At 37.8% G+C, this 24,396-nt stretch overlaps 1 protein-coding gene across 2 annotated transcripts; it reads left to right on the top strand.

Moving 5' to 3' along the window:
* The first annotated feature begins 5,788 nt into the window (after positions 1-5,788).
* Positions 5,789-23,909, top strand: LOC127445507 (uncharacterized protein DDB_G0271670-like). 2 transcript variants are annotated; one of them, XM_051705636.1, is made up of 6 exons: positions 5,789-5,869; positions 6,209-6,407; positions 6,508-7,797; positions 22,378-22,438; positions 22,856-22,900; positions 23,426-23,909. In XM_051705636.1, the coding sequence occupies exons 2-6, from the start codon at positions 6,245-6,247 to the stop codon at positions 23,493-23,495; spliced, it is 1,629 nt and encodes a 542-aa protein (XP_051561596.1). In that variant the 5' UTR covers positions 5,789-5,869; positions 6,209-6,244; the 3' UTR covers positions 23,496-23,909. The 2 variants fall into 2 exon arrangements, with proteins under 2 accessions (XP_051561596.1, XP_051561595.1); XM_051705635.1 differs by lacking the exons at positions 22,378-22,438; positions 22,856-22,900; positions 23,426-23,909 and adding exons at positions 9,082-9,142; positions 9,242-9,292; positions 10,492-11,734.
* Positions 23,910-24,396: the final 487 nt, after the last annotated feature.

Genomic DNA, 24,396 nt, shown 5'->3' on the forward strand with positions numbered 1-24,396 from the left:
GCTGAATCCTGAGTCCCAAAGGCTCGAGTCTGAGTCAAGTCCGAGTCTGTGACAAGTCCAAGTCCATTAAAATTGGACTCGTGACACGGACTCGAGTCCGAAAAACTTGGGAGAACTCCAATAAGAGATGCTGTTTTGAGGTTTTTAAAAGCAACAGGAGTGGAGTCATGAGTACAGTTATACCATCAATAAAAAAAAAAATTATTCTTTATTTTCTCAATTTAGAGGATTACTTGTCCTTCCCTATCACTGCCCCAACCTCCAGTTCAGTTGTTGGTGGTTATACACCAAAAGCTGGTTTGCCAACAACCAATAAACTCAAAAGAAGAAGACTTGAGTCCGAGTCCAAACTCAAGTATCCCAGCTCTGCTTGCAAGAGCTCTATTTTGCTATGGTTGCTCTTGACAGCTTTGACAACACTAAGAGGTCTGTGTGATTTGCTGTGTACCCTATTTATCTCTCTAATCAAAGACCGCTTTATTTAAACAGACTGCTGCCACTTGGAAAAGAGATCTCCCTCGTGTCTTTCAGTGCTGAACGTTGGGATTTCTTATCTCAAAACCTGTTGTGTGGTGTCGGTTGTTGAACCTGTTGTTACTTGTCTGCAGTTGTTTGCCAGACTTATTGCTTGTGTTGGCTGTTGGTTTGGCATAGGGTTAGGTTCTGGTTCATAATGGGGCGTTGTTTCCCCCAAAAATCTGAATGCTTGCCAACTTGATCCATATTCATTGACATTATTAATACAAGATTAATACTGCCTTCACGTGCTAACGGATTTATCTTAAATACGATTTTCCCACTCTAAGTTGCACATGAACGACCCCTCAAGTAGCAATTACGACTGGGAAACTCTGAGATCATTTTTATATCAGAGTTTCCAAGTTGTGAGGAGACATGGCAGAGAAGAGTACGGTTTCTATGGTTTTGTTAATTTGTCTAAATACAGCTAATTGTTAGCACTTGCCGTTTCGTTCATGTAGGGTATAACGGAGCTAAAGGCACCCCTTAAGAAAATGTAGCTTTATTCTGGTCACAAAATGTATTGAGATCGAAAAAATTTTGTGTGAAAATAAATAATAATGGAAAGTTGTTTTGATTAAAATTCAGTTGTTTAAAAAAAGGTGGTACACTTGGGGTAAAAGGCTCCCTCACCTGGGGTAAAAGGCCCCTAGGGGGTTTAAAGTGATATCGTGTAGATATCTGGGCAATAGTTATAGTGCAAAATTTTGCCAACTAATGCAAATAATTTTGAGACAGCAAGATGCTTTTTTTGAGTAAAAAATTAAGATAATACTTGCTCAAAATAATCACTTCAGAAAAAGGGTTTTTCATTTTCTGTTAATTTCAAACATATTTGACATTTCATCACATCTCAAGTATTTATAAACAAATTAATCTCCGTTATGATTGGATGAGTCAATGTGAGCCCACTTTCAACATTTTTCATAATAAATCTATTCCCCCCACTTTAAAAAAACAAAACAATGTGTTTAAAAGGGGCCTTTAGCCCCTGCAACAGGGGGGCTTTTTACCCCAAATACCACCCTTTCACTTATGGGACAGTTTTTGAAAAAAATTTTTGGTTTAATAATCTTAAACAAAACTGAAAATGATAAGTATTTTGTGTTGAAAGAAATGTGTTAATTTCAGGGAATTTCATTAGCTATATTTACAGCATTTTAAAAAATATAAAAAATTAGATCAAAATCAACCTTTAGACATTACACACAATGAACTCATGGATCAGGAACGTTTTGCAGTGCATAGTGACAAATAGGTGTTAGAGCCTTTAGCCCTATTGTACCCTATATTTTTGTATATTAGCAACCATTTAATGCACGTTGTACATTTTTACACCATGAAAATAGCTTGTATTTGACCAAAATCCTATTATCGTCAGCAAGCTAACTGAGTAAAATACACTGACGGCCAAAAGTTTGGAATAATGTACAGATTTTGCTCTTATGGAAAGAAATTGTTACTTTTATTCACCAAAGTGGCATTCAACTGATCACAATGTATAGTCAGGACATTAATAACGTGAAAAATTACTATTACAATTTGAAAAAAAATAAAAAATAAAAATACTTCAAAGTGTTCATCAAAAAATCCTCCACGTGCAGCAATGACAACTTTGCAGATTCTTGTTATTCTAGCAGTCAGTTTGTCCAGATACTCAGGTGACATTTCACCCCACACTTCCTGTAGCACTTGCCATAGATGTGTCTGTCTTGTCAGGCACTTCTCACGCACCTTACAGTCTAGCTGATCCCACAAAAGCTCAATGGGGTTAAGATCCATTACACACTTTTCCAATTATCTGTTGTCCAATGTCTGTGTTTCTTTACCCACTCTAACCTTTTCTTTTTTTTATTTATTTTTTTTTTTAAAGTGGCTTTTTCTTTGCAATTCTTCCCATAAGGCCTGCACCCCTGAGTCTTCTCTTTACTGTTGGACATGAAACTGGTGTTGAGCGGGTAGAATTCAATGAAGCTGTCAGCTGAGGACATGTGAGGCGTCTGCTTCTCAAACTAGAGACTCTGATGTACTTATCCTCTTGTTTAGTTGTACATCTGTTCTTCCACATCTCTTTCTGTCCTTGTTAGAGACAGTTGTCCTTTGTCTTTGAAGACTGTAGTGTACACCTTTGTATGAAATCTTCAGTTTTTTGGCAATTTCAAGCATTGTATAGCCTTCATTCCTCAAAACAATGATTGACTGACAAGTTTCTAGAGAAAGCTGTTTCTTTTTTGCCATTTTTGACCTAATATTGACCTTAAGACATGCCAGTCTATTGCATACTGTGACAACTCAAAAACAAACACAAAGACAATGTTAAGCTTCATTTAACGATCCAAACAGCTTTCAACTGTGTTTGATATAATGGCAAGTGATTTTCTAGTATCAAATGGTCAATTGATCATGATTACTCAAGGATAAGGTGTTGGACTGATGGCTGCTGTCTAGATTTGATCAAAAATGACTTTTTTCAAATAGTGATGGTGCTGTTTTTTACATCAGTAATGTCCTGACTATACTTTGTGATCAGTTGAATGCCACTTTGGTGAATTAAAGAACCAATTTCCTTCTGAAACAGCAAAATCAAAATCTGTACACTATTCAGAACTTGGCCGCCAGTGTAAAGGTGCTGGTCATATAATTAGAATATCATCAAAAAGTTGGAATTAGTGAAATAAATCATTCAAAAAGTGAAACTTGTATATTATATTCATTCATTACACACAGACTGATATATTTCAAATGTTTATTTTTTTAATTTTGATGATTATAACTGACAACTAAGGAAAATCCCAAATTCAGTATCTCAGAAAATTAGAATATTACTTAAGACCAATACAAAGAAAGGATTTTTAGAAATCTTGGCCAACTGAAAAGTAAGAACATGAAAAGTATGAGCATGTACAGCACTCAATACTTAGTTGGGGCTCCTTTTGCCTGAATTACTGCAGCAATGCGGCGTGGCATGGAGTCGATCAGTCTGTGGCACTGCTCAGGTGTTATGAGAGCCCAGGTTGCTCTGATAGTGGCCTTCAGCTCTTCTGCATTGTTGGGTCTGGCATATCGCATCTTCCTCTTCACAATAACCCATAGATTTTCTATGGGGTTAAGGTCAGGCGAGTTTGCTGGCCAATTAAGAACAGGGATACCATGGTTCTTAAACCAGATACTGGTTGCTTTGGCACTGTGTGCAGGTGCCAAGTCCTGTTGGAAAATGAAATCTGCATCTCCATAAAGTTGGTCAGCAGCAGGAAGCATGAAGTGCTCTAAAACTTCCTGGTATACGGCTGCGTTGACCTTGGACCTCAAAAAACACAGTGGACCAACACCAGCAGATGACATGGCACCCCAAACCATCACTGACTGTGGAAACTTTACACTGGACCTCAAGCAACGTGGATTGTGTGCCTCTCCTCTCTTCCTCCAGACTCTGGGACCCTGATTTCCAAAGGAAATGCAAAATTTACTTTCATCAGAGAACATAACTTTGGACCACTCAGCAGCAGTCCAGTCCTTTTTGTCTTTAGCCCAGGCGAGACGCTTCAGACGCTGTCTGTTGTTCAAGAGTGGCTTGACACAAGGAATGCGACAGCTGAAACCCATGTCTTGCATACGTCTGTGCGTAGTGGTTCTCCCCCACATTTTTGAATGGGTTTTGTTTCACAATCCTCTCCAGGGTGCGGTTATCCCTATTGCTTGTACACTTTTTTTCTACCACATCTTTTCCTTCCCTTCGCCTCTCTATTAATGTGCTTGGACACAGAGCTCTGTGAACAGCCAGTCTCTTTTGCAGTGACCTTTTGTGTCTTGCCCTCCTTGTGCAACGTGTCAATGGTCGTCTTTTGGACAACCGTCAAGTCAGCAGTCTTCCCCATGATTGTGTAGCGTACAGAACTAGACTTAAAGGCCTTTGCAGGTGTTTTGAGTTAATTAGCTGATTAGAGTGTGGCACCAGGTGTCTTCAATATTGAACCTTTTCACAATATTCTAATTTTCTGAGATACTGAATTTGGGATTTTCCTTAGTTGTCAGTTATAATCATCAAAATTAAAAGAAATAAACATTTAAAATATATCAGTCTGTGTGTAATGAATGAATATAATATACAAGTTTCACTTTTTGAATGGAATTAGTGAAATAAATCAACTTTTTGATGATATTCTAATTATATGACCAGCACCTGTATATATAATGGTGTCAAAATAAAAGTTCCTCAAGAAATATGCATGAACAAACCTGCCGTCATCTATGTTTCCTGTTCTTTCTAACAACAAAGCAACAAAATGCAACAAACTCATAATTCCCACTTCAGAATTTGGAAGTAGGATAATTCCAACAGCAAATTAAGTTGAATGGAAATAATTTAGAGAGAGGTATTTAAAATATATTAGTGTGAATAAGTATGGAAATCAGTAATCATATTTGGAAGCCTGTAATAAAGTATCCCACCTTGTTAACATAAACGATAGAAATTTGAGTGTGAATGTCACATTGGCTTTGGAATTGACTGCATGGCTGTGTTTGGGTTGGGCATTACCCCCCTTGATTTTGGGTGTCAGTTTGTTTTTGGTTTGTTGTTTTGGACGTACTAATAACTAGAAAGCTGTTTGTACAGAAAATAGAGACAAATGTACTTCTGTTTCCAAGGAACACCCGTTGGATTTCAAATTCTCTCTGGTATGATAATGCAGAAGATCAAGTTTGATTTGAATTGTTGTCTTTGCATAATTCACACAATAATTAACCTTAATGATTAGGCTGTTAGAAACTAACAAAATCATTGTCAGTTTCTAGAAAGAGCTATTCAAATGACAGTGTCTTAAGCAAAAGGCATATATGCAATGTTTTAAACAGGCTTTAAAATGATTTGTCAGGTCCACCCAAACTATAGACCCACCCAAGGAAAAGACAGTTAGTATTTGAAGCTTTAAAGTGTGACTTCTGTTGTCTGTTATGAGTGGAGACGTCTGGATGTCCAGCAGCATGAATGAATATTTGAAATGGAAATGTTACCGTGGATGCCTGTGTGCCTATGAGTGTTTTTGCATATTTAAAAAGCATAATCAAAGGCTCAAACACATCGGTCCTTTTTGCAATACCTATTGTTACAAAGCAGTTGAAAAACTGCCTTAAAACTCCCCAAAGACGGTTAGGGAGGATGAGGGAGAAACCTGGGTAGGAACCAAAACTCAGCAGGGAGAGTCAGTTTTGGTGGGATGAGCCAATAGCACAGGTGCACACCAGGTAGAGGTGATTCTAACAAGTATAAAACTGATCACAGTGAAGTACAGTGAAGTCTGAGAAACTCATCAGATTCATCTACTGTATATCTCCACCAACAGAGCATCTGGTAAGACTCATTATAATATTATTTCCACTATTTGATTGCATATTCTGTATTCACACTGGTATTAGATATGCCTTGTTGGTTATTGTTCTGAAAAATTACAACAAAAATATTTATATTTGTTCAAATAATTCTATTATAATAAGTATCATTGAAAACATCAATTAGTATTTGGCACAAATGACTTATTCAGTAGTTTGTTATATCTAAAATGTTGTTGCTTGTTTGCATGATCAGAACTAAAATGATGAGCCTTTTTAAAAAAATTTAACAAAATTTTAATTAATTCCATTCCTTTTTTCTTTTCTTTTTTAAGTTCACTGTTCTGTGTTTATTCTACAGATATCAGAGCAGAGAGACATTGACAGTGTTCTCTCAATGAAGATGTTGGCCGTGTTGACTCTCGTTCTGCTGGTGTCCAGTATCAGTGAGGGACGGATTCTTAGTAAATGTGAGCTGAAGGGCAAGCTGAAAGTGGTACGGTTTCCAGTGATTAAAGCCAAAGGAGAAAAAATTACTGTGGAAGATCTCATCGCCAGATGTGAGTTACAGAGTTCAGCCTATTCTTTCAGATTCCTCTCTCTCTATCTCTCTCAGTCTTTTTATTTGTTTGTTTGTTTGTTTGTTTCTTCTTGTGTCAGTGGTCTGCAAAGCCAGTGCTTCGGCTTTCAACACCAACTTTGTCAAAACCATCACAATCAATCATGAGGAGAACAAGTCCACCATAAGTTCCACCTCAAGCTCCACCACAAGGCCCACCTCAAGCTCCACCTCAAGGCCCATCTCAAGCTCCACCACAAGGCCCACCTCAAGCTCCACCACAAGGCCCATCTCAAGCTCCACCACAAAGCCCACCTCAAGATCCACCTCAAGGCCCATCTCAAGCTCCACCACAAGCTTTACCTCAAGCTCCACCTCAAGCTCCACCTCAAGGCCCATCTCAAGCTCCACCACAAAGCCCACCTCAAGATCCACCTCAAGGCCCATCTCAAGCTCCACCACAAAGCCCACCTCAAGCTCCACCTCAAGGCCCATCTCAAGCTCCACCTCAAGGCCCATCTCAAGCTCCACCTCAAGGCCCATCTCAAGCTCCACCACAAAGCCCACCTCAAGCTCCACCTCAAGCTCCACCTCAAGGCCCATCTCAAGCTCCACCTCAAGGCCCATCTCAAGCTCCACCTCAAGGCCCATCTCAAGCTCCACCTCAAGGCCCATCTCAAGCTCCACTACAAGCTTTGCCTCAAGCTCCACCACAAAGCCCACCTCAAGCTCCACCACAAGGCCTACCTCAACCACCGTCTCATGGATCATCTCTAGCTCCACTTCTTGGCCCAACTCAAGCCCCACCTCAAGCCCCACCCCAAGCTCCACCTCAAACATCATAAACCCCACCACAAGCCCCAGATCAAACCTCATAAACCCCAGCCCAAGCTCCACCTCAATCATGACAAGCCCCACTTCAAGCTCCATTTCAAACTCATCCTCAAGGTCTAACTCAAGCTCCTCTTCAAGCCCCAGTTCAAAACCCAATTCAAACTCCTCCCGAAGGTCCACCTCAAATCCCAATTCAAACTCCTCCCGAAGGCCCAACTCAAACCCCAATTCAAACTCCTCCCGAAGGTCCACCTCAAACCCCAATTCAAACTCCTCCCGAAGGCCCAACTCAAACCCCAATTCAAACTCCTCCCGAAGGCCCAACTCAAACCCCAATTCAAACTTTTCTTCAAGGCCCATCTTAGGCACTGCCTTAGGCAAGTCCCGTATTGTCCGCCGTCACATCCCCAATCGAAAACCCATGGAACCCATCCATGAGAAGAAGGAGAAGTGGCCTGTCGTCTGGCGCCTGTTTGGAGTGTTTCAGCTCAGTGAGCTGTTGGCCTGTGATTCTGGTATGATGCCATCTCTCAATGTTTGCAAAATGAACTGCACTGGTAAGTATGAGCGAAAAAAAGCTACATCAAATATAACACCATTTCCTCACCAGGTTCGACATGACAAGTTTGACAAACCAAGGTTACAGTGAGGTGCTTACAATGGAAGTGAATGGGGCCAATTTTTAGAGGGTTTAAAGGCAAAAATGTGAAGCTTATAATTTCATAAAAGCACTTTACTACTTTGGTTAAAACGTGTGTATTATTTGAGCTGTAAATTTGTTTAATTTACATTTTTACAGTTGTTTTACGGTTCAATTACGGTGTTACATTGTCATGGCACCAAGTTGTAATATTGGATATAACTTGTCGGGGAAATTATCCAATAAAGAAAGACTCAAGAGAAGTCTTTGTATCGTTTTCCAAGAGAAAAAAGTTTATTTCGGTACTAGGTGAAGTTGAAGTGCGAGAGGTTTGAACGTAGAAGTCACACAAAACTCTCTGAGTCAAGGATTCTTGCACATCTAGCAGTACTAAGGATTAACTCTGATTTGATGCATTTCTTTAAACAAATAACAAACATGCCTATATGGAAACAGGGCATATAGACCCTTATGATTCTGATAACGTGAGTGAATCTACCACAATGTCTTTAATGTTTAGCCACTTGGCGCCTCAGAGACAGCTTTGTCAAGGCCTAGACACACACACACACACACACACACACACACACACACATCAGCAGAATCATAGTCAACAACTCTTATTTTAAAATGTCATTCTAATACCTTAGGGATTAGGGATTATTATTCAATTTAACATCTAAACATTAACATCATGAATGCAATGTATTCAAAGTAAAGTAAGTGACTTTATCAAACTAAAATAATGTTAACATGCATATTGTTTAAGTCTTGTGACTATACTTTTGAAACAGTAAGTATTTTAATGTTTACTGATTGGCCCCATTCACTTTTATTGCGAGTGCATAACTGTAAATACAATTGATTATTTTTTTAATAAACAAGGTATAAGTTGGACTAGTTTTTTTGTGGTAATCAACATTATACCACAAATGCCTGAGCTTATCTTTTATTGAACCCAAAATATTCCTTTAAGACATGGTGTTCAACTTAAATTTCCCATTTATCATCAACCAGATACTACAATTCAGTTAATTTACAGAAATTCATTTAATTTCACAGTCTTGTGTTTGTGTGTGTTTTTTTCTTTCTGCACTCAAAAAATTGCAAGAAAAGTGAATTATGTTTGTTTAGAAACATAACCAAAGCATGAGCCAACTACATAACGCTTTTATAAGATTTTTTCTTGTTTTCCCAATAGCTTTGATTGATAATGACATCACAGATGACATTGCCTGTCTGAAGACCCTCATAAGCAGCGTGTAAGTACTCACACACACACACACACACACACACACACAGTAGTAATAGTAACAATAGTAATTGTTACATTCATTACACTGTATTTTCTGTCTTAACAGGAAACCTAATCCCAAAGACACACCCTCTGGTATTACTCTTCCACTTAATATGTAAGTTAAAAATAATAATTGTATGACTGTTAATAATTATTATTTTTTTTTATTTTTTACAAATAATGTAAATCATAAATGTAAAATATAAGAATATATAAAACAATACACTGATATATAAATATATTAGTGCATTTCATGTTATAATATCTTTGTTAAAGAAATAGTTTACTCAAAAGCGAAAATTCTCTCATCATTTACTCCCCCTCATGCCATCCCAGATGTGTATGACTTTCTTTCTTCTGCAGAACACAAATGAAGATTTGGTCCATACAATGCAAGTGAATGGATGCCAAAATTGTGAAGCTCCAAAATCCACATAAGGGCAGCATAAAAAGTAATTTAGACGACTGCAGTGGTCAAATCCATGTCTTCAGAAGCAATATGAATATATGTCTGTGAGAAACAGATCAATATTTAAGTCCTTTTTATACTATAAATTCTCCTCCCTGCTCAGTCAGTCTCCACTTCGGTTTCACTTTCACTTTTCCATTCTTCTTCTTCTGTTTTTGGTGATTCAGTCTTAATGCATATCACCCCCTACTGGGCAGAGAGGAGAATTTATGGTAAAAATGATCTAAATATGGATCTGTTTCTCACCCACACCTATTATATCATGTCTGAACACATTATTTAAACCACTGGAGTCTTATAGATTACTTTTATGCTGCCTTTGTGTGGATTTTGGGGCTTTAAAATTTTGGTACCCATTCGTTTGCATTGTATGGACCATCAGAGCTGAAATATTCTTCTAAAAATCTTAATTTGTGTTCTGTAGAAGAAATTAAGTCATACACATCTGGGATGCCAGGAGAGTGAGTATATCACAAAATAATTTTAATTTTGGGGTGAACTATCCCTTTATATCTAACTATCCCTAATTATAAATAAATACATAAATAATATTTTTAATTTTTCTCTTTGCTTATTTATTTAGATGTTTATGTTGTGAATGAATGGTCATAAACAAGATAATATTAGATATGCTTAGCAACTTGTTGTAATGTGTTAGCTAAGTGAATCGCAAGGCATGTGTACTGTACATTTAATGTTGAAAGAATAAGATTTTGTTTACAGAAGTTAAATAATACACTCAAGTACACATTAACTACTTGTATTAATGTAAATGACAAATGCACGGTCATTATTATATGTCTAATACATTAAAGTCTTAAAGTGTTGATGTCTGTGTGTTACAGGTTGGAGACACTGTTTGTGAAGGAGTGTCACTCTGTTGTTCCCTCTCGGTATTTTGCTGAGTGTGTTTAAAACACTCAACACCCAACAGACAAGACTCAGTATAGCTTGGTGTGGGACCTGGGTGTATTTCGACATCTAATGACTCCAAACAGACACCAAACAAAGGGCATTGGTGCATTAATAAATAAACCATTATTTACTGATATAAAAGTTAGGTGGGATGAGGTGTTTACTAAAATGTCTGTCTACTGTAAATAAAAATATCCCTGTTCCTTGTATCACACACTGTGCCAATGACCGTGCTTTTATCATTAAAAATGCTGTTAAAGGGATAGTTCACCCAAAAATGAAAATTCTCTCAGAGAATTTTCATTTTTGGGTGAACTATTCCTTTTAAACAACTGGAGTACTCACAGTGTGCTTTTTCTTTTCACTGAGATGAATGGAAATGCTAATGGATATCTTTCTCCATGTACCCTCCTTGGTGGCGTCCAGTAATCATATTTGAAATAAAACCAAGTATTTTGCAGTTTGATTAATTTTGTGTAAAATTGTCTTCATTTTTGTCAGCCAAGAAAGAGAAGTTATTTAAATTACAACTGAAAAATCATCAGCTAAAAATCACAACTGATATTACAGTACATAATTGTGGTATGAAAGGTGAAGTGAAGCACATTGCATTGTAGGATACCGTATTGGGTTTCTGGGTATTCTATGCACAAAGAAAATTTTTATATTATGCACAACATACATACTATTGTCACGGATCCACCGGGCTCTCGCACTTTCTCTACCTCACTGCCAACACACTCCGCTCACACTCCCCTGAGTGTTGATCACACGCACCGGCTAATCAAGGACTGCATAAGAACTTCGCTCACACCCACAATCATGGTCTGCTCTCATCGTTAGTATCTTAGAGACTCCAGACCTCTCGTCCATGTTCTTCCTGTGATTACAGACTCCCTTGTTTGCTGATACTTACCTGTTTATACTTGCAGAGTTTAGTGTTCTCCTCGTCAGAGTCTGGTGTTTTGTATTCCCAATTTATCTTCCCTGTGTTTGGACTCTCCTGTGTTTACGTTCCCTACAAAGTCAAAGGACTTATGTGAGTTTACCGATCATCGCTACATAACCCTGTCTGGATCTTACTAACCAACTATCATCATTGCTACTGTTTCTGGATTGTCTCACCTGTTGTTTACATCGCTGCTTCAAATCACCTGTTCAATAAACCCTGCAACTGAGTTCATATCTCTGCCTCTGAGCCTCTCCATGACAACTATACACCGCATGAATAGTAGGAGTAGTGTATTCTATCCGTAACATAGCCAAACTCAGTTCCCCTCCCGCCATTGTTTTTGTATCTGTCAGTTTGCATCTAATCTTGTGTCTCATAACATTTCAGTGACATCTGATCCTCTCTGAGACAAAGACACTTCTTCAGATTCAAGATGCACAAAGCACAACTTTAGAATGGCCATTGTATTTCTCCTATTTATAGAATTTGGATGAAAGGGGTGCGAGTTCCACAGAGACACCGAAACTGTAATATTTCATACTTAACAGAGAACCATAAAATCATCTACGCACAGATACACAACAAACTTTTTATTTTATATGCTGGGATGGACTAAGGCTTGTTTGGAATGGAACATTTGCCTACCGTACAGTATTCTGCCTAGTAAATGCAATTTGTAAAACTCAAATGTAACTATTTGTTATATTAAAAGTACAGGTACTTCAGTTCCAAGTTGATACTAAAATAAAAAAAATGTCACGATACCAGTATTTGGGCAGCACTAGTAGTACAGACTCAATTCGATACCCATGCACTGTCTGATTGACACACAACTGCTTCCAAATTCTCAGACATGAATTTGACATATTTGGGAAAGAAAATTAATGCACAAATTAAAAAAGTTTTACTCCTAAAGAAATGAATTGCAATTTTGAAACATACAGTATGTATAAACTCATGGCCACTTACATAAGACAAGGACTCTAGTCATATCAGTAACCTTTACAAAAGCTGTTTTATTCTACATGGGGAGGGACACCCTCATGGGGGCTGCTATTTTACAATCACATGACCAGCTGAATACTACTCGCTCAATCTCAGTAACCGTCTTGTTATTGGACACTTTCACTCTTGGATTAAATGAATCATGGCTGATTGTGTATAGTGAATTTCTACAATGGCATCTGTAACTGAAAACTATTGAATTTGAATAATACTGCATCCACATCACTAGGTGTCATTAAGTCCAAGAAGACACAAACAAAAAAAAGGTACTGAGTGCACCTTTAATGAAGTGTGGAATGAGGAAACATAATGAAGAAATATAGCTTATTATTTTAATTCTAATCATGCAAACAAACAAGCAAATAAATTCATACACTCCCTGTTTTGTTATAGTTAAAACAGAATGGATATTACATTTATAAAATTAATGTATAATAAATATTTTAACAAGTGGAAAGAATGGTATTATAATGGGTCTTACCACAAGTTCTGTTCGAGATACAGATGCGAGTCTTCACTGTCCTGCTGTACTTTAATCTATCAACACTAAGACTTTTATGTCACCTCCAGCAGCTGCACCTGTGCTATTAGTGCGTTCCAATATTATTAATATTTCATCTTAATTTACTTCAACATGTGGAGGATGGACTCTCCCTGCTGAGTTTTGGTTCCTACCAAGCTTTCTTTCTCACCCTCCCAAACCATTTTAGGGAGTCTGAAAATTTGCCCAAAAATTAAAATTCTGTCATCATTTACTCACCCTAATGTTGTTCCAAACCTATAAGACTTTCTATCTTCAGTGGACCACAAAAGGAGATGTTAGGCAGAATGATAGACTTTCACTTTCAAGATTATTACATCAAATTTATGTGAATGAGACTAACATTCTGTCTGTATCTTCTTTTGTGTTCCACTTGTGGCAAAGTGTGAGTCTCCATCCATATCAAGAGCTTTATTCTGACTAACTGCACATAACATAACAATAACATAACATAACGTAACACTAGATAAGTAAAAGCAAAGGCCTTGTTTACATTTGATTTAAAAAAAATTGGACTGTTGGAGTTTAAATAGTCTTGGCCCATTTGAGCATTCTGTTAAAGGTGCTGTAAACGATTTTAGACGTTCTACTTCCACGAGACAGAGCTGTTGAATTAGCCACGCCCCCTCTTTCCAAAACCACATGCTCCAAAGGTACCAAATTAGCTTTATTGAGAGTGGAAATGGTTGTTAAAAACAACAGTAGCAAAATAGCGCCCTCAACTGATAACTGTTATGAACAACATGACATAAAAATACAATATGCCTCAAAAATTTGCTGCAACTACGATACTGTGACAACGCTCAAAATTATTGACAGGTTGAAAGCATCATTGTCCACGGTCCACGGACACTTTTTTGTTTGCTGATTACAGAGTCTAGAGCTGTCAGAATCAGAATCAGAATTAGAATGAGCTTTATTGCCAAGTGGTCTCACATACACAAGGAATTTTTTGGCGATAGGAGAAACAAGTGCACACAGAACATTACAGTGAGACACAGAATATAAAACAAGGTAAGAGTATAAATAGACATACAAAAAATAGGACATATAACAGAATGTGCAAGTGGTAATGTATGTGCAAGGTAGGGGTATGTACAATTATTGAATTGAATATGTGAATTTTCATTTGTACATGAGATATGTATTTACATTATTGCCCTATGGGAGTCCTGAAGGCAGTTAATTGTTCATGTGGAAAATGGCCTGAGGGTAAAAACTGTTCTTGTGCCTAGATATCCTGGTGCTCAGTGCTCTGTAGCGCCGGCCAGAGGGCAACAGTTCAAAGAGGGAGTGGGGAGGGTGTGTGGGGTCCAGAGTGATTCTACCTGCACGTTTCCTCACTCTGGAGATGTACAGGACTTGGAGGGTGGGCAGGGGGCACCAATAATTCTCTCAGCAGTCCTGAATGTCTGTTGTAGTTTCCTTCTGTCTGATTTGGTGGCTGAGTTGGGAGTTTGGGGGGATTTCTCCTGAAGTCCACTATCATCTCCACTGTTTTAAGTGTGTTCAGCTCAAGTTTGTTGTGACTGCACCAGACAACCAGCTGTTCAGCCTCCCGTCTGTATGCAGACTCGTCACCGCCGCGGATGATGTCGATGACCATGGTGTTATCTGCAAACTTCAGGAGCTTGACAGTGGGGTCCTTTGCAGTGCAGTCATTCATGTTCAGGGAGAAGAACAGCGGAGAGAGAACGCATCCCTGAGGAGCACCAGTGCTAATAGTGAGGGATGTGAGTTTCCCCAGTCTCACTAGCTACTGTGTAACTGTCAGAAAGCTGGTGATCCATTAACAGATTGGAGTGGGCACAGAGAGCTGGGTCAGTTTGGTTGAGAGAAGATCAGGCATAATGGTATTAAAGGCTGAACTGAAGTCCACAAATAGGATCCTTGCATAAGTCCTAGGCCTGTCGAGGTGTTGCAGGATATAATTTAGTCCCATATAGACAGCATCATCCACAGAACAGCAGAGGGGGTCCAGCAGAGGTCCAATAATGTCCTTCAGGTAGGCCAAAATCAGTCTCAAACAACTTCATGACCACAGATGTGAGAGCAACAGGTCTGTAGTCATTAATCCTGTGATTTTTTTTTTGTGATTTTTTGGGGGGGGACCAGAATGATGGTGGATTGTTTGAAGCAGCAGGGAAATTCACACTGATCTATTGAAGATCTGTGTGAAGATGGGGGCCAGTTGGTCAGTGCAGACTTTCAGACAGGCAGGTGAAACACCATCTGGGCCCTGTGCTTTTCTTGTCTTCTGTTTCCGGAGGACCCGGCACACATCCTCATCACAGATCTTAAGTATATGTTGAGTAGCAGGAGAGGGGATGAGGGTGGTGGCAGGAGGTGTTTGTGAGCTGTGAAGGTCAGAGCAGGTGTGGGTTTTGTGACTGGGCTTTTCAAATCTCCAGTAAAACACATTCAGGTCGTTAGCCAGTTGTTGATTCCCCACAGTGTTGGGGGATGGTGTCTTGTGGTTGGACAAGACTTTCAGGCCTCTTCACACTGATGAAGGTTTGATAGCTGAAAACTGGCTTTTCAGCTTTTCAGAATAGCTTCTTTTAGCCACTCTAATCTCCTGTCAGTCTGTATTTGGCCTGATTGTACAAGATTTTATCCCCACTTCTGTAAGCATCCTCTTTGGCCTGACGAAGCTGCCTGAGTTTTGTTGTAAACCATGATTTGTCATTGTTGTATGTTAAATAAGTCACAGTAGGAATGCACATATCCTCACAGAAACTGATGTATGATGTCACATTAGTATCTGTGAGCTCGTCCAGGTCGGTGACTGCAGCTTCAAAAACACTCCAATCAGTGCAGTCAAAGCAGGCTTGTAGTTCCAGCTCTGCTTCATTGGTCCATCTTTTTACACTTTTTACTATAGGTTTAGCTGATTTTAGTTTCTGCCTGTTAGTCGGAAGAAGATGAACCAGACAGTGATCAGAGAGTCCTAGATGCACATGGGACAGAGCGATATGCATCCTTTATTGTTGTGTAGCAATGATCCAGTGTATTTCTGTCTCTGGTGGGGCATGTAATGTGCTGTCGGTATTTGGAAAGTTCACGTGTGAGATTTGCCTTGTTAAATCTCCAAGAATAATAATAAGTGAGTCTGAGTGTTGTTGCTCTCTATCTGTGATGTGATCAACCAGCTGTTGCAGCGCTGCGTTCACACACGCGTGTGGAGGAATATAGACACTCACAAGAATACACGAGGAAAACTCCTGCGGCAAGTAGAAAGAGTTACAGATTATTAAGAGTGCTTCTAAATTAGGACAGCTCATCTTCTTCAGTGTTGATACATCTGTACACCAACATTTGTTGACGTAAAAACATGTTCCACCGCCTCTCGTGGAAGTTTAGCAGATGTTAATTAGATTGTGATGCTTTCCAGATGAAAAGATCTAAAACAGACAGATGTACGTGTACTATCTGTGTGTAGAACAACAGTATGTTGGCTTTGTCAAGCCAACAGTGAATAGGGACTGGTGCTGCAGCTTCATGTGACATTGGAAAACAACAGAAACAGGCCAAAGCAGATGTTTTTCATAAAGTATTTTTGCATTATTTGAATGAGCTCTATTGATCCCTCATAGCGTGACTCAGCATTCTGGTGTGGATCCAGTTTCTGACATAATTAAAATGGTGACATCTTCCACCTGCAAGAGACGAACTGTGTAAAGTTTCTAAAGCAAAAATTTTAAATTTTAAATGAAAGCTCATTCATATTTAACAATAAGCTTTCAGATCCTAAAAGATAAAGGACACACTACCAAACCAAAGAGCTGTAGAAACAAAAAAGAGAGACATTGTGACCTTTGGATTAATCAGTTGTGTGTGACATTGCAGATCAATGTTGCGTTTCCTAAAAGCAGTAGATCGTAGAAACCTTTGGTGCCAGTGGTCTCTACAATCAGCTTAAGATGGCAATGCTTTTGATAAATGCAGCCCAAGTCTGATTTAAAATAAATGCCACTGTATAGTTCTTCATTCAAAATGATCATTAAATTAGGTTGTTCGAAGCAATCAAACCCACTGTCAGTTCTTAACCCATTTCCTAGAAAGGGCTATTTAAATCACAAAGCACTTATACACTGTTTAAACAGGCATCAAACAGGGAATTGTTAGGCCCACACTGACTAACGCAATGAAAGTATGGTACAGTAAGGATTTAAATTGACTTTAGGTTTTTATTGTGACTCCAATCCTCTATTATATGTGCGGTGAAGTCCGGACATCCAGCAGTAGAAGAATGACTGGATTATTTGAATTGGAAATCTTACTGTAAACGTGTGTTTTAAAGGTGAACAGAGTTCCAAGGTGCATGCAACAAAGCTCTGTAAAAAATGGTGAAAAATATGAACTAAAATGACTAGATCATCCAGCATACTTTAGGTTACATGAACAAATATATTTTTTTAAGGGTCAGTGCCGCTGAACTTCTTAACTAAAGAGGTTTCTAGAAACTGGGCCCAGATCCAGTAAACATAACATAGGGTAACCAAAAGGGTTTGCACTGTATCAGTCCAAAAACTGATATCACTAACAGCTAGAAAATTAAAAAAACCCAATATGTTTGAAAGAGACTAGCAAAAATGACAACCTGAATGTTACATCACAAACACTTGCAGTTTTTTAGGAACAATGATGTCTTAGATGCAAGATTGCCCAGCATCATCTAAATTCAATCCAAAAAGTAGTTTTGTTTTTTTTGTTTTTTTGTATAGCACTCTAAGATGGTTAGGGAAGATGATGGAGAAACCATGAGAAGAACCAAAATTCATTCAGTCCATTTTCCCCTGGCACATGTCAAAACAAATTGAAACAAATTGTCAACCATGATGGGATGAACCAAAAGCACAGGTGCAGCTGCAGGTTAACGTAATACTTACATATCTAAGTCTTGGTGCTGATGGGTCACAGTACACTAGGACAGTGAAGACTGTCATCTGCATCTCCAACAAATATCATTTCAACAGAACGTCTGGTAAGACTCTTCATAATAGCTCTTTTAACTGTTGTAATTGCTGTGCTCATTAGCTGTGCCTTACTTGTAATTGTTGTAAAATAAGAATGTACAATGAAAATGTATTATCTATTTAGTATTTATTTACATTTGTTAAAATAATATTTTTATTAGGGCTGTCAATCGATTAACATTTTTTATTAAATTAATTACATGATGTGCCAGTTCTCAGAAAATTTCGATGAATGCGATTAATTGCAATTATTCACAATTAATTGCATATAAAAATAGCTATAATTCAATATGTGTAATTAAAATGACATTTATAATATGTTAAAATGATAAAAATGAATATTTTAAAATTAAAATAATTCAGTTATTCAAAGACATAGCATTATTGTGATAGACGAGTAAAGCTATTTAAAATTAAGCTTTAGATGTCAATGTATTGTTTGCTTTGGTTCCATATAATTGAACATAAGCTTATTATTGGCCTACAGTCCACAGTGATCCATTTTACAACTGAGTTCATCAATCTGTCTGAGGTAGACTTCTCACAGAATGCGTTTTTGTGTTCTCCATGCACTATTTTCATTGGTCTATCTGCAAAATCCGCAGAATTTCGCCATGCAGATGTGACTGAGCCTTTACCAAAAATGTTTTATAAATAGTTTCATTTGAATTAACATTATAATATTCATTACATGTAGAATCCAAAAAAAAAACTCTTTCCCTAATTAATAACCATTTCATAAGCCTAATTGTAAGCTTTTTTGGTTGCCAGGCAATGTAGCGACTAGCGCATCAATCTCTACAGTTATCCTGACCAACCACTGGGAGGCCCCATGATGATTCTGATTGCCGCTGGATTGTTTTCTGGTTCCGGTCTCCATATGTAAAAAGTACTGAAACAAGCGGTCCAGATGGAGAACAACAACCTTTATAAATTTAAGGGGCCGCTATACCCCGGTTGGGGGTACAAGGAGCCACTCACACTGAATGCACATTGCATGCACGCACATGCACATGAGTGCTGGAAAGAAGCCACCAACTAGACAGCGTGTAAATTGAGTCTGTATTTGGTATTACCGAAACTGTAAAAAAATTAAATGTTAGTATTGATATATGTTAGTATCAACCTGATATCGAAGCACTGGTACTTCTGACATAACAAGATGATAAATACTTCTGGATTTTAATGAAAACATTCAGGACTTATGCCCCGGTAGCCCAACCCTAGCGCTGCCCATGGTAACAAATAGTGCAGGCTATTGTGTCGATTGCATCATAATAGCTACGAGCTCTTTGACTCTCATCTATAAAGAAAACTGTGATGAGGAGGAGGGCGGGGCAAATCAATGACAGTCAGGCTATTACTTTTATACAATTGTTTGTACTTTCTTAGTATTTCTCATGGCTTATTGTTATGTTGCAGTCCCTATATAAAGTTATTGGCCAATTGCTTAAGTAAATCTGTTTAATTTGATCTAATCCACCTGGTGTGACAATGCAGAAGTTTGATTTGAATTATTGTCATTGTACAATTTATAATTCCTAAATGGTCCTTTAATTAGGTTGTTCGAAACCATTTCTAATACTGACAACTAACCGTTGTCAGTTGAAAGAGCTTTTGAAATGACAGTGAAAAAACAACTTATAACATTTTTTACATCACAAAGGATTTACAGTGAATTGTTTGGTCCACCCTGCAGATCCACCCAAGGAAAAGACAATAAGGATTTAAACAGACTGAAGATTGATGTTATTGTGATTTCAATGCTCTGTTTTATTAGGTGGTGCAGCCTGGACATCCACAGCGAGGTGAATGGCGTGTCTATTTGAATTATAAAACCAGATCTCATGCAAAAACCAAAACCAAAAAAACATCAGCTTCAGAATAGACATCACACCACTCACAACTGGAAATCCATTTGCAAACCAATGCAGATTTAGAGAAAAAAAAGTATATTAAAACACCCTTAGGGAGGATGGGGAGGAATCTTGGGAGGAACCAAAACTCAGCAGGGAGAGTCCATCAATCATCCTCTGGCATGTTGAAAAATATGTAGACAAAATATTAATTATTTAGGGATGGAGCAATTGCAGCGGTACAGCTGAAGGTGGAGGTGATTGTAACATATATAAGTCTTAGTGCTGATGAGTTACAGTACAGCAGCATGGTGAAGAATCTCAACTGTATCTTCAACAAGAATCAGCTCAACAGATCGTCTGGTAAGATAAATCATAATGTGGTTCTTCCCACTGTTTAACGTAACTGCTGTGCTCATTAGCTTTGCCTTGCTTGTCGTTGTAATGAAAATACACAATGAAATTATTTATAATTACTGTTATTCTACAGACTTTGTTTAGGGTTTTGTCCAATATCCCTAAACCAAGACCAAAATTTCTAACATTAACTCCTCTTACAGCTTTCAAGCTACATCCACCAAATTTGGCACAGACCTTCGGACTGTTCTGGAATAGTATTGTATGTCTTTTCAAACTGATCAGACTTACGGTTCTCGCACAGCTGACTATCAAATATCGTAAAAATCTCATAGACTTACATTGACGGAACGTTCAAATGGGCCAGCGGAATGCTCGTTCATTCAAACTGCAACTGTCAAAAATTCAAATGTAAACAAACCCACAAAAGGCCTTTGATCTGCTTGATAAAGTTGCTTTCCTCTCTCTCTCTCTTTCTCTCTCTCTATCATCACCAACTCACTCTTTTCTATCTATCTATCTATCTATCTGTCTGTCTGTCTGTCTGTCTGTCTGTCTGTCTAGCTATCATCACCAACTCACTCTTATCTATCTATCTATCTATCTATCTATCTATCTATCTGTCTGTCTGTCTATCATCACCAACTCACTCTTATCTATCTATCTATCTATCATCACCAACTCACTCTTTTCTATCTATCTATCTATCTATCTATCTATCTATCTGTCTGTCTGTCTGTCTGTCTGTCTGTCTGTCTAGCTATCATCACCAACTCACTCTTATCTATCTATCTATCTATCTGTCTGTCTGTCTGTCTGTCTATCTATCATCACCAACTCACTCTTTTCTATCTATCTATCTATCTGTCTGTCTGTCTGTCTGTCTATCTATCATCACCAACTCACTCTTATCTATCTATCTATCTATCTGTCTGTCTGTCTGTCTGTCTAGCTATCATCACCAACTCACTCTTATCTATCTATCTATCTATCTGTCTGTCTGTCTGTCTGTCTGTCTATCTATCATCACCAACTCACTCTTATCTATCTATCTATCTATCTATCTATCTATCTATCTGTCTGTCTGTCTGTCTATCTATCTATCATCACCAACTCACTCTTATCTATCTATCTATCTATCTATCTACCTACCTACCTGACGGTTTATCTGACTATCTATGTGACAGTCTGTCTTACTATCTATTTAGCTGGTTGTTTGTCTTACTGCATTATCCGTAGAACCTACAACTTTAAAACTAGTTGAAACTTTCAGACAAGTTGTTAAAATAATGTTTCATCCAAAGATATCAGAGCAGACAGAGATGGAGAGTGTTCTCTCAGTGAAGATGTTGGCCGTATTGACTCTTGTTCTGCTGGCGTCCAGTGTAAGTCAGGGACGGATTATGAGAAAATGTGAGCTGAAGGCCCAGCTGAAAGTGGCTCAGTTGCAGGTGATTAGTGCCATGGGAAACAATATGACCGTAGATGATCTCATCGCCAGACGTGAGTTTAGTCTTTTCTTTAAGTCTCTGCCTTTGTCATGCCATATGAATATGAAAGTGGTTAATTACTCTCACTCATCTCTTTCTTTTTTGCCAGTTGTCTGCAAGGCCAATGGCTCGAACTTCAACACCAGCTTTGTCCGTGAGGAAAACAGACCCACTCAAGCTCTACCTCAAGCCTTCCCAAAGGCACGCATTGTGGTCCCAGCGAGAAGAAACCAAGGGACCTGGCTCTGGGGGAAAGTGCCAAAGTGGCCCACCGTCTGGCGTCTGTTTGGAGTTTTTCAGCTCAGTGAGCAGTTGGCCTGTGGTTCCGGCAAGGTGCCATCTCTCAATGTTTGCAAAATGAACTGCACTGGTGAGTTCGAGGGAGAAAAAGCCACTTAACTTTGTCACTTTATCACGTCACGCCTGGCTGAACTTTACATTTATACCTAACCAAATATATTGTTGAATTGTATAACAATTCAGGTCACTGGAAGATCATTCCTAGTGTTCAAAGTGTTACTTTTTTGTGCATTTCTGCACTCAAAAATCACAAGGAACTGTAAATTATATGTGTTTAAAAACATTAACCACAGCATGAACCATTAGATTAAGATTTTTTCTTGTTTCCCCTAAAAGCTTTGGTCGACGATGACATCACGGATGACATTGCCTGCCTGAAGACCCTGATAAACAGCGTGTAAGTACTCACAAGCTCGGACAAACACTCATACACATAACACAAGCACACTCAAGCATACACACTTATTTTAGCTACAAAAGGTACAATATTGAAATATTAATTCAAAGCAGTACACTATTATCTTTATGCTATCACTTTTATTAAAATAGTTATGTTTCATCTTATTTTCTTTTTTCACAGTAAATTTCTGGCAACCCCAGCTGTCAGTTTTTTTAACCATAAATGTAACAATATTTTCTTTACAGTGTAGTTCTATATGTTAATACACAAATGTGCTTTCACCCTTTAATTATAGGGTTAGAAGAAAGGGATGGAATTTTTTATTTTTATTCAATAGACATGTTTTTAAAGTAACTATTGCATTTATGGCTATTATGGCTATGATCTTAATGTTCTCCATGTTTTTCTTAACAGGAAACCTAGTCGCAAACCCTTTGGTATTACTCTTCTGCTTTCTGTGTAAGTTGAAAATAATCTTACCACTGTTTATAATTGTACAAATTATGTGAACTCATACAAGTTTGAAGTTGAAGGCTCTATTTCTACTTGATCTAACCCATAAAAATAATTTTTCTTGGTGTAACTTTATTTGTCAGGCTGGTTTTAGTCAGAGTAAAAAACACTTTTGTCTTGAATACAATTAGCTAATCTAGAATCTTGCAAATGTTTTAGGTTACCTGATTTGTATTTATTTTTTACAGTGTAAGACAATAGTTATAAAAATATTAGCGCATTTCACGTTCACCACAAATGGAGTTCTAAACCAGTTTAACCATTAACCATTATCTGAAGCTTATTTGAATATGCCAACTCATTGAAAAAAATTGCTTATTTATTAAGATATTTGTTCATGTTGTCAATGGATTATGGACTAAATTATATTAGCTGTGCCTAGCAACTGTGTGTTAGCCACTATATAAACTCCTTTAGAAATCAAACCAGGCCTGAAGTATCAAAGTGTTGACTTTCTTTTGTGTGTTTCAGACTGGATACGCTGTTGGTGAGGGAGTGTCGCTCTGTCGTTCCCTTGAAGTACTTCGCTGAGTGTGTATAAAACATCCAATGCCTCCATGGACGGACCATTCTCACTTGAGCTTCCCCCACATTATTATAACACCACCAACACCATGATTTCATTCTTCTGATCTGTAATACTGCAGATTTGTACCAGTAAACAACAGAGTTAAGATTTCCCTTGACTGCTAATACCTGACAATTTGTCAGCTCTGTGACTTTAAAAGTATAACTGTTTGATTATGTCCATTGCAACTGCATTTCATTGAATGATAATTAGGTCAGTATGATGGTGGTGGGACCTTCTAAAGACTTCTAAATACAATACAATATATTGTGCATTAAGACAATTTATTGTATTCCTGTATTACTATAAAAGTTAGGTGGAATAAAAAGTATTTAAGAGTAAAGTTTCTGTCTACACTGTCAACACTTGTTATTTGTTTCACACTCTTCTGATGCTGAAGACTTTTATGCACTTTCACATCATTATTACAAAATATATTAAAACAAACCGAAGTGCTCAGGGTGTCCATGTTTTCTCATCAGATATTAGTAAGTAGAGACATTAAATATTTAGTTTTTACTGAGACCGAATTCTGAGCCCAGCCTCACTGGGACGTCATCACTTCTATGTCCAGCATTGGGTAAGTTACTCAAAAAAAAAAAAAAAAATCCACTGCAAATTACTAATTACTTATTTAAAATTTAAATGAACTGGTTAGTTCATTAGTAATCACATTACTAATTTTTCCTCTCAACAAATCCAAATAATGTCTAGATTTCCTTCTTTATTGTTGCAGATCCTTCAGCTGTCATTAAAATAGACATACCTATGAACATATGAATTCATATTTTAAATCTATTATACATCATATTATTTTAGAAAGATGTGCCACCCAAGTAATATACTTAGAAGTAATTACTTTAATTGAATGTCA

Source organism: Myxocyprinus asiaticus, chromosome 8, assembly GCF_019703515.2.
Source record: "Myxocyprinus asiaticus isolate MX2 ecotype Aquarium Trade chromosome 8, UBuf_Myxa_2, whole genome shotgun sequence".
Classification (NCBI taxonomy): Eukaryota; Metazoa; Chordata; class Actinopteri; order Cypriniformes; family Catostomidae; genus Myxocyprinus; species Myxocyprinus asiaticus.

Bases quoted from the DNA above. Each gene is read 5' to 3' on its own strand.
- LOC127445507 (XM_051705635.1), top strand. From the start codon at position 6,245: ATGAAGATGTTGGCCGTGTTGACTCTCGTTCTGCTGGTGTCCAGTATC. The intron at 6,408-6,507 runs GTGAGTTACAGA...TTCTTGTGTCAG, and splicing joins GGAAGATCTCATCGCCAGAT to TGGTCTGCAAAGCCAGTGCT. The intron at 9,143-9,241 runs GTAAGTACTCAC...CTGTCTTAACAG, and splicing joins AAGACCCTCATAAGCAGCGT to GAAACCTAATCCCAAAGACA.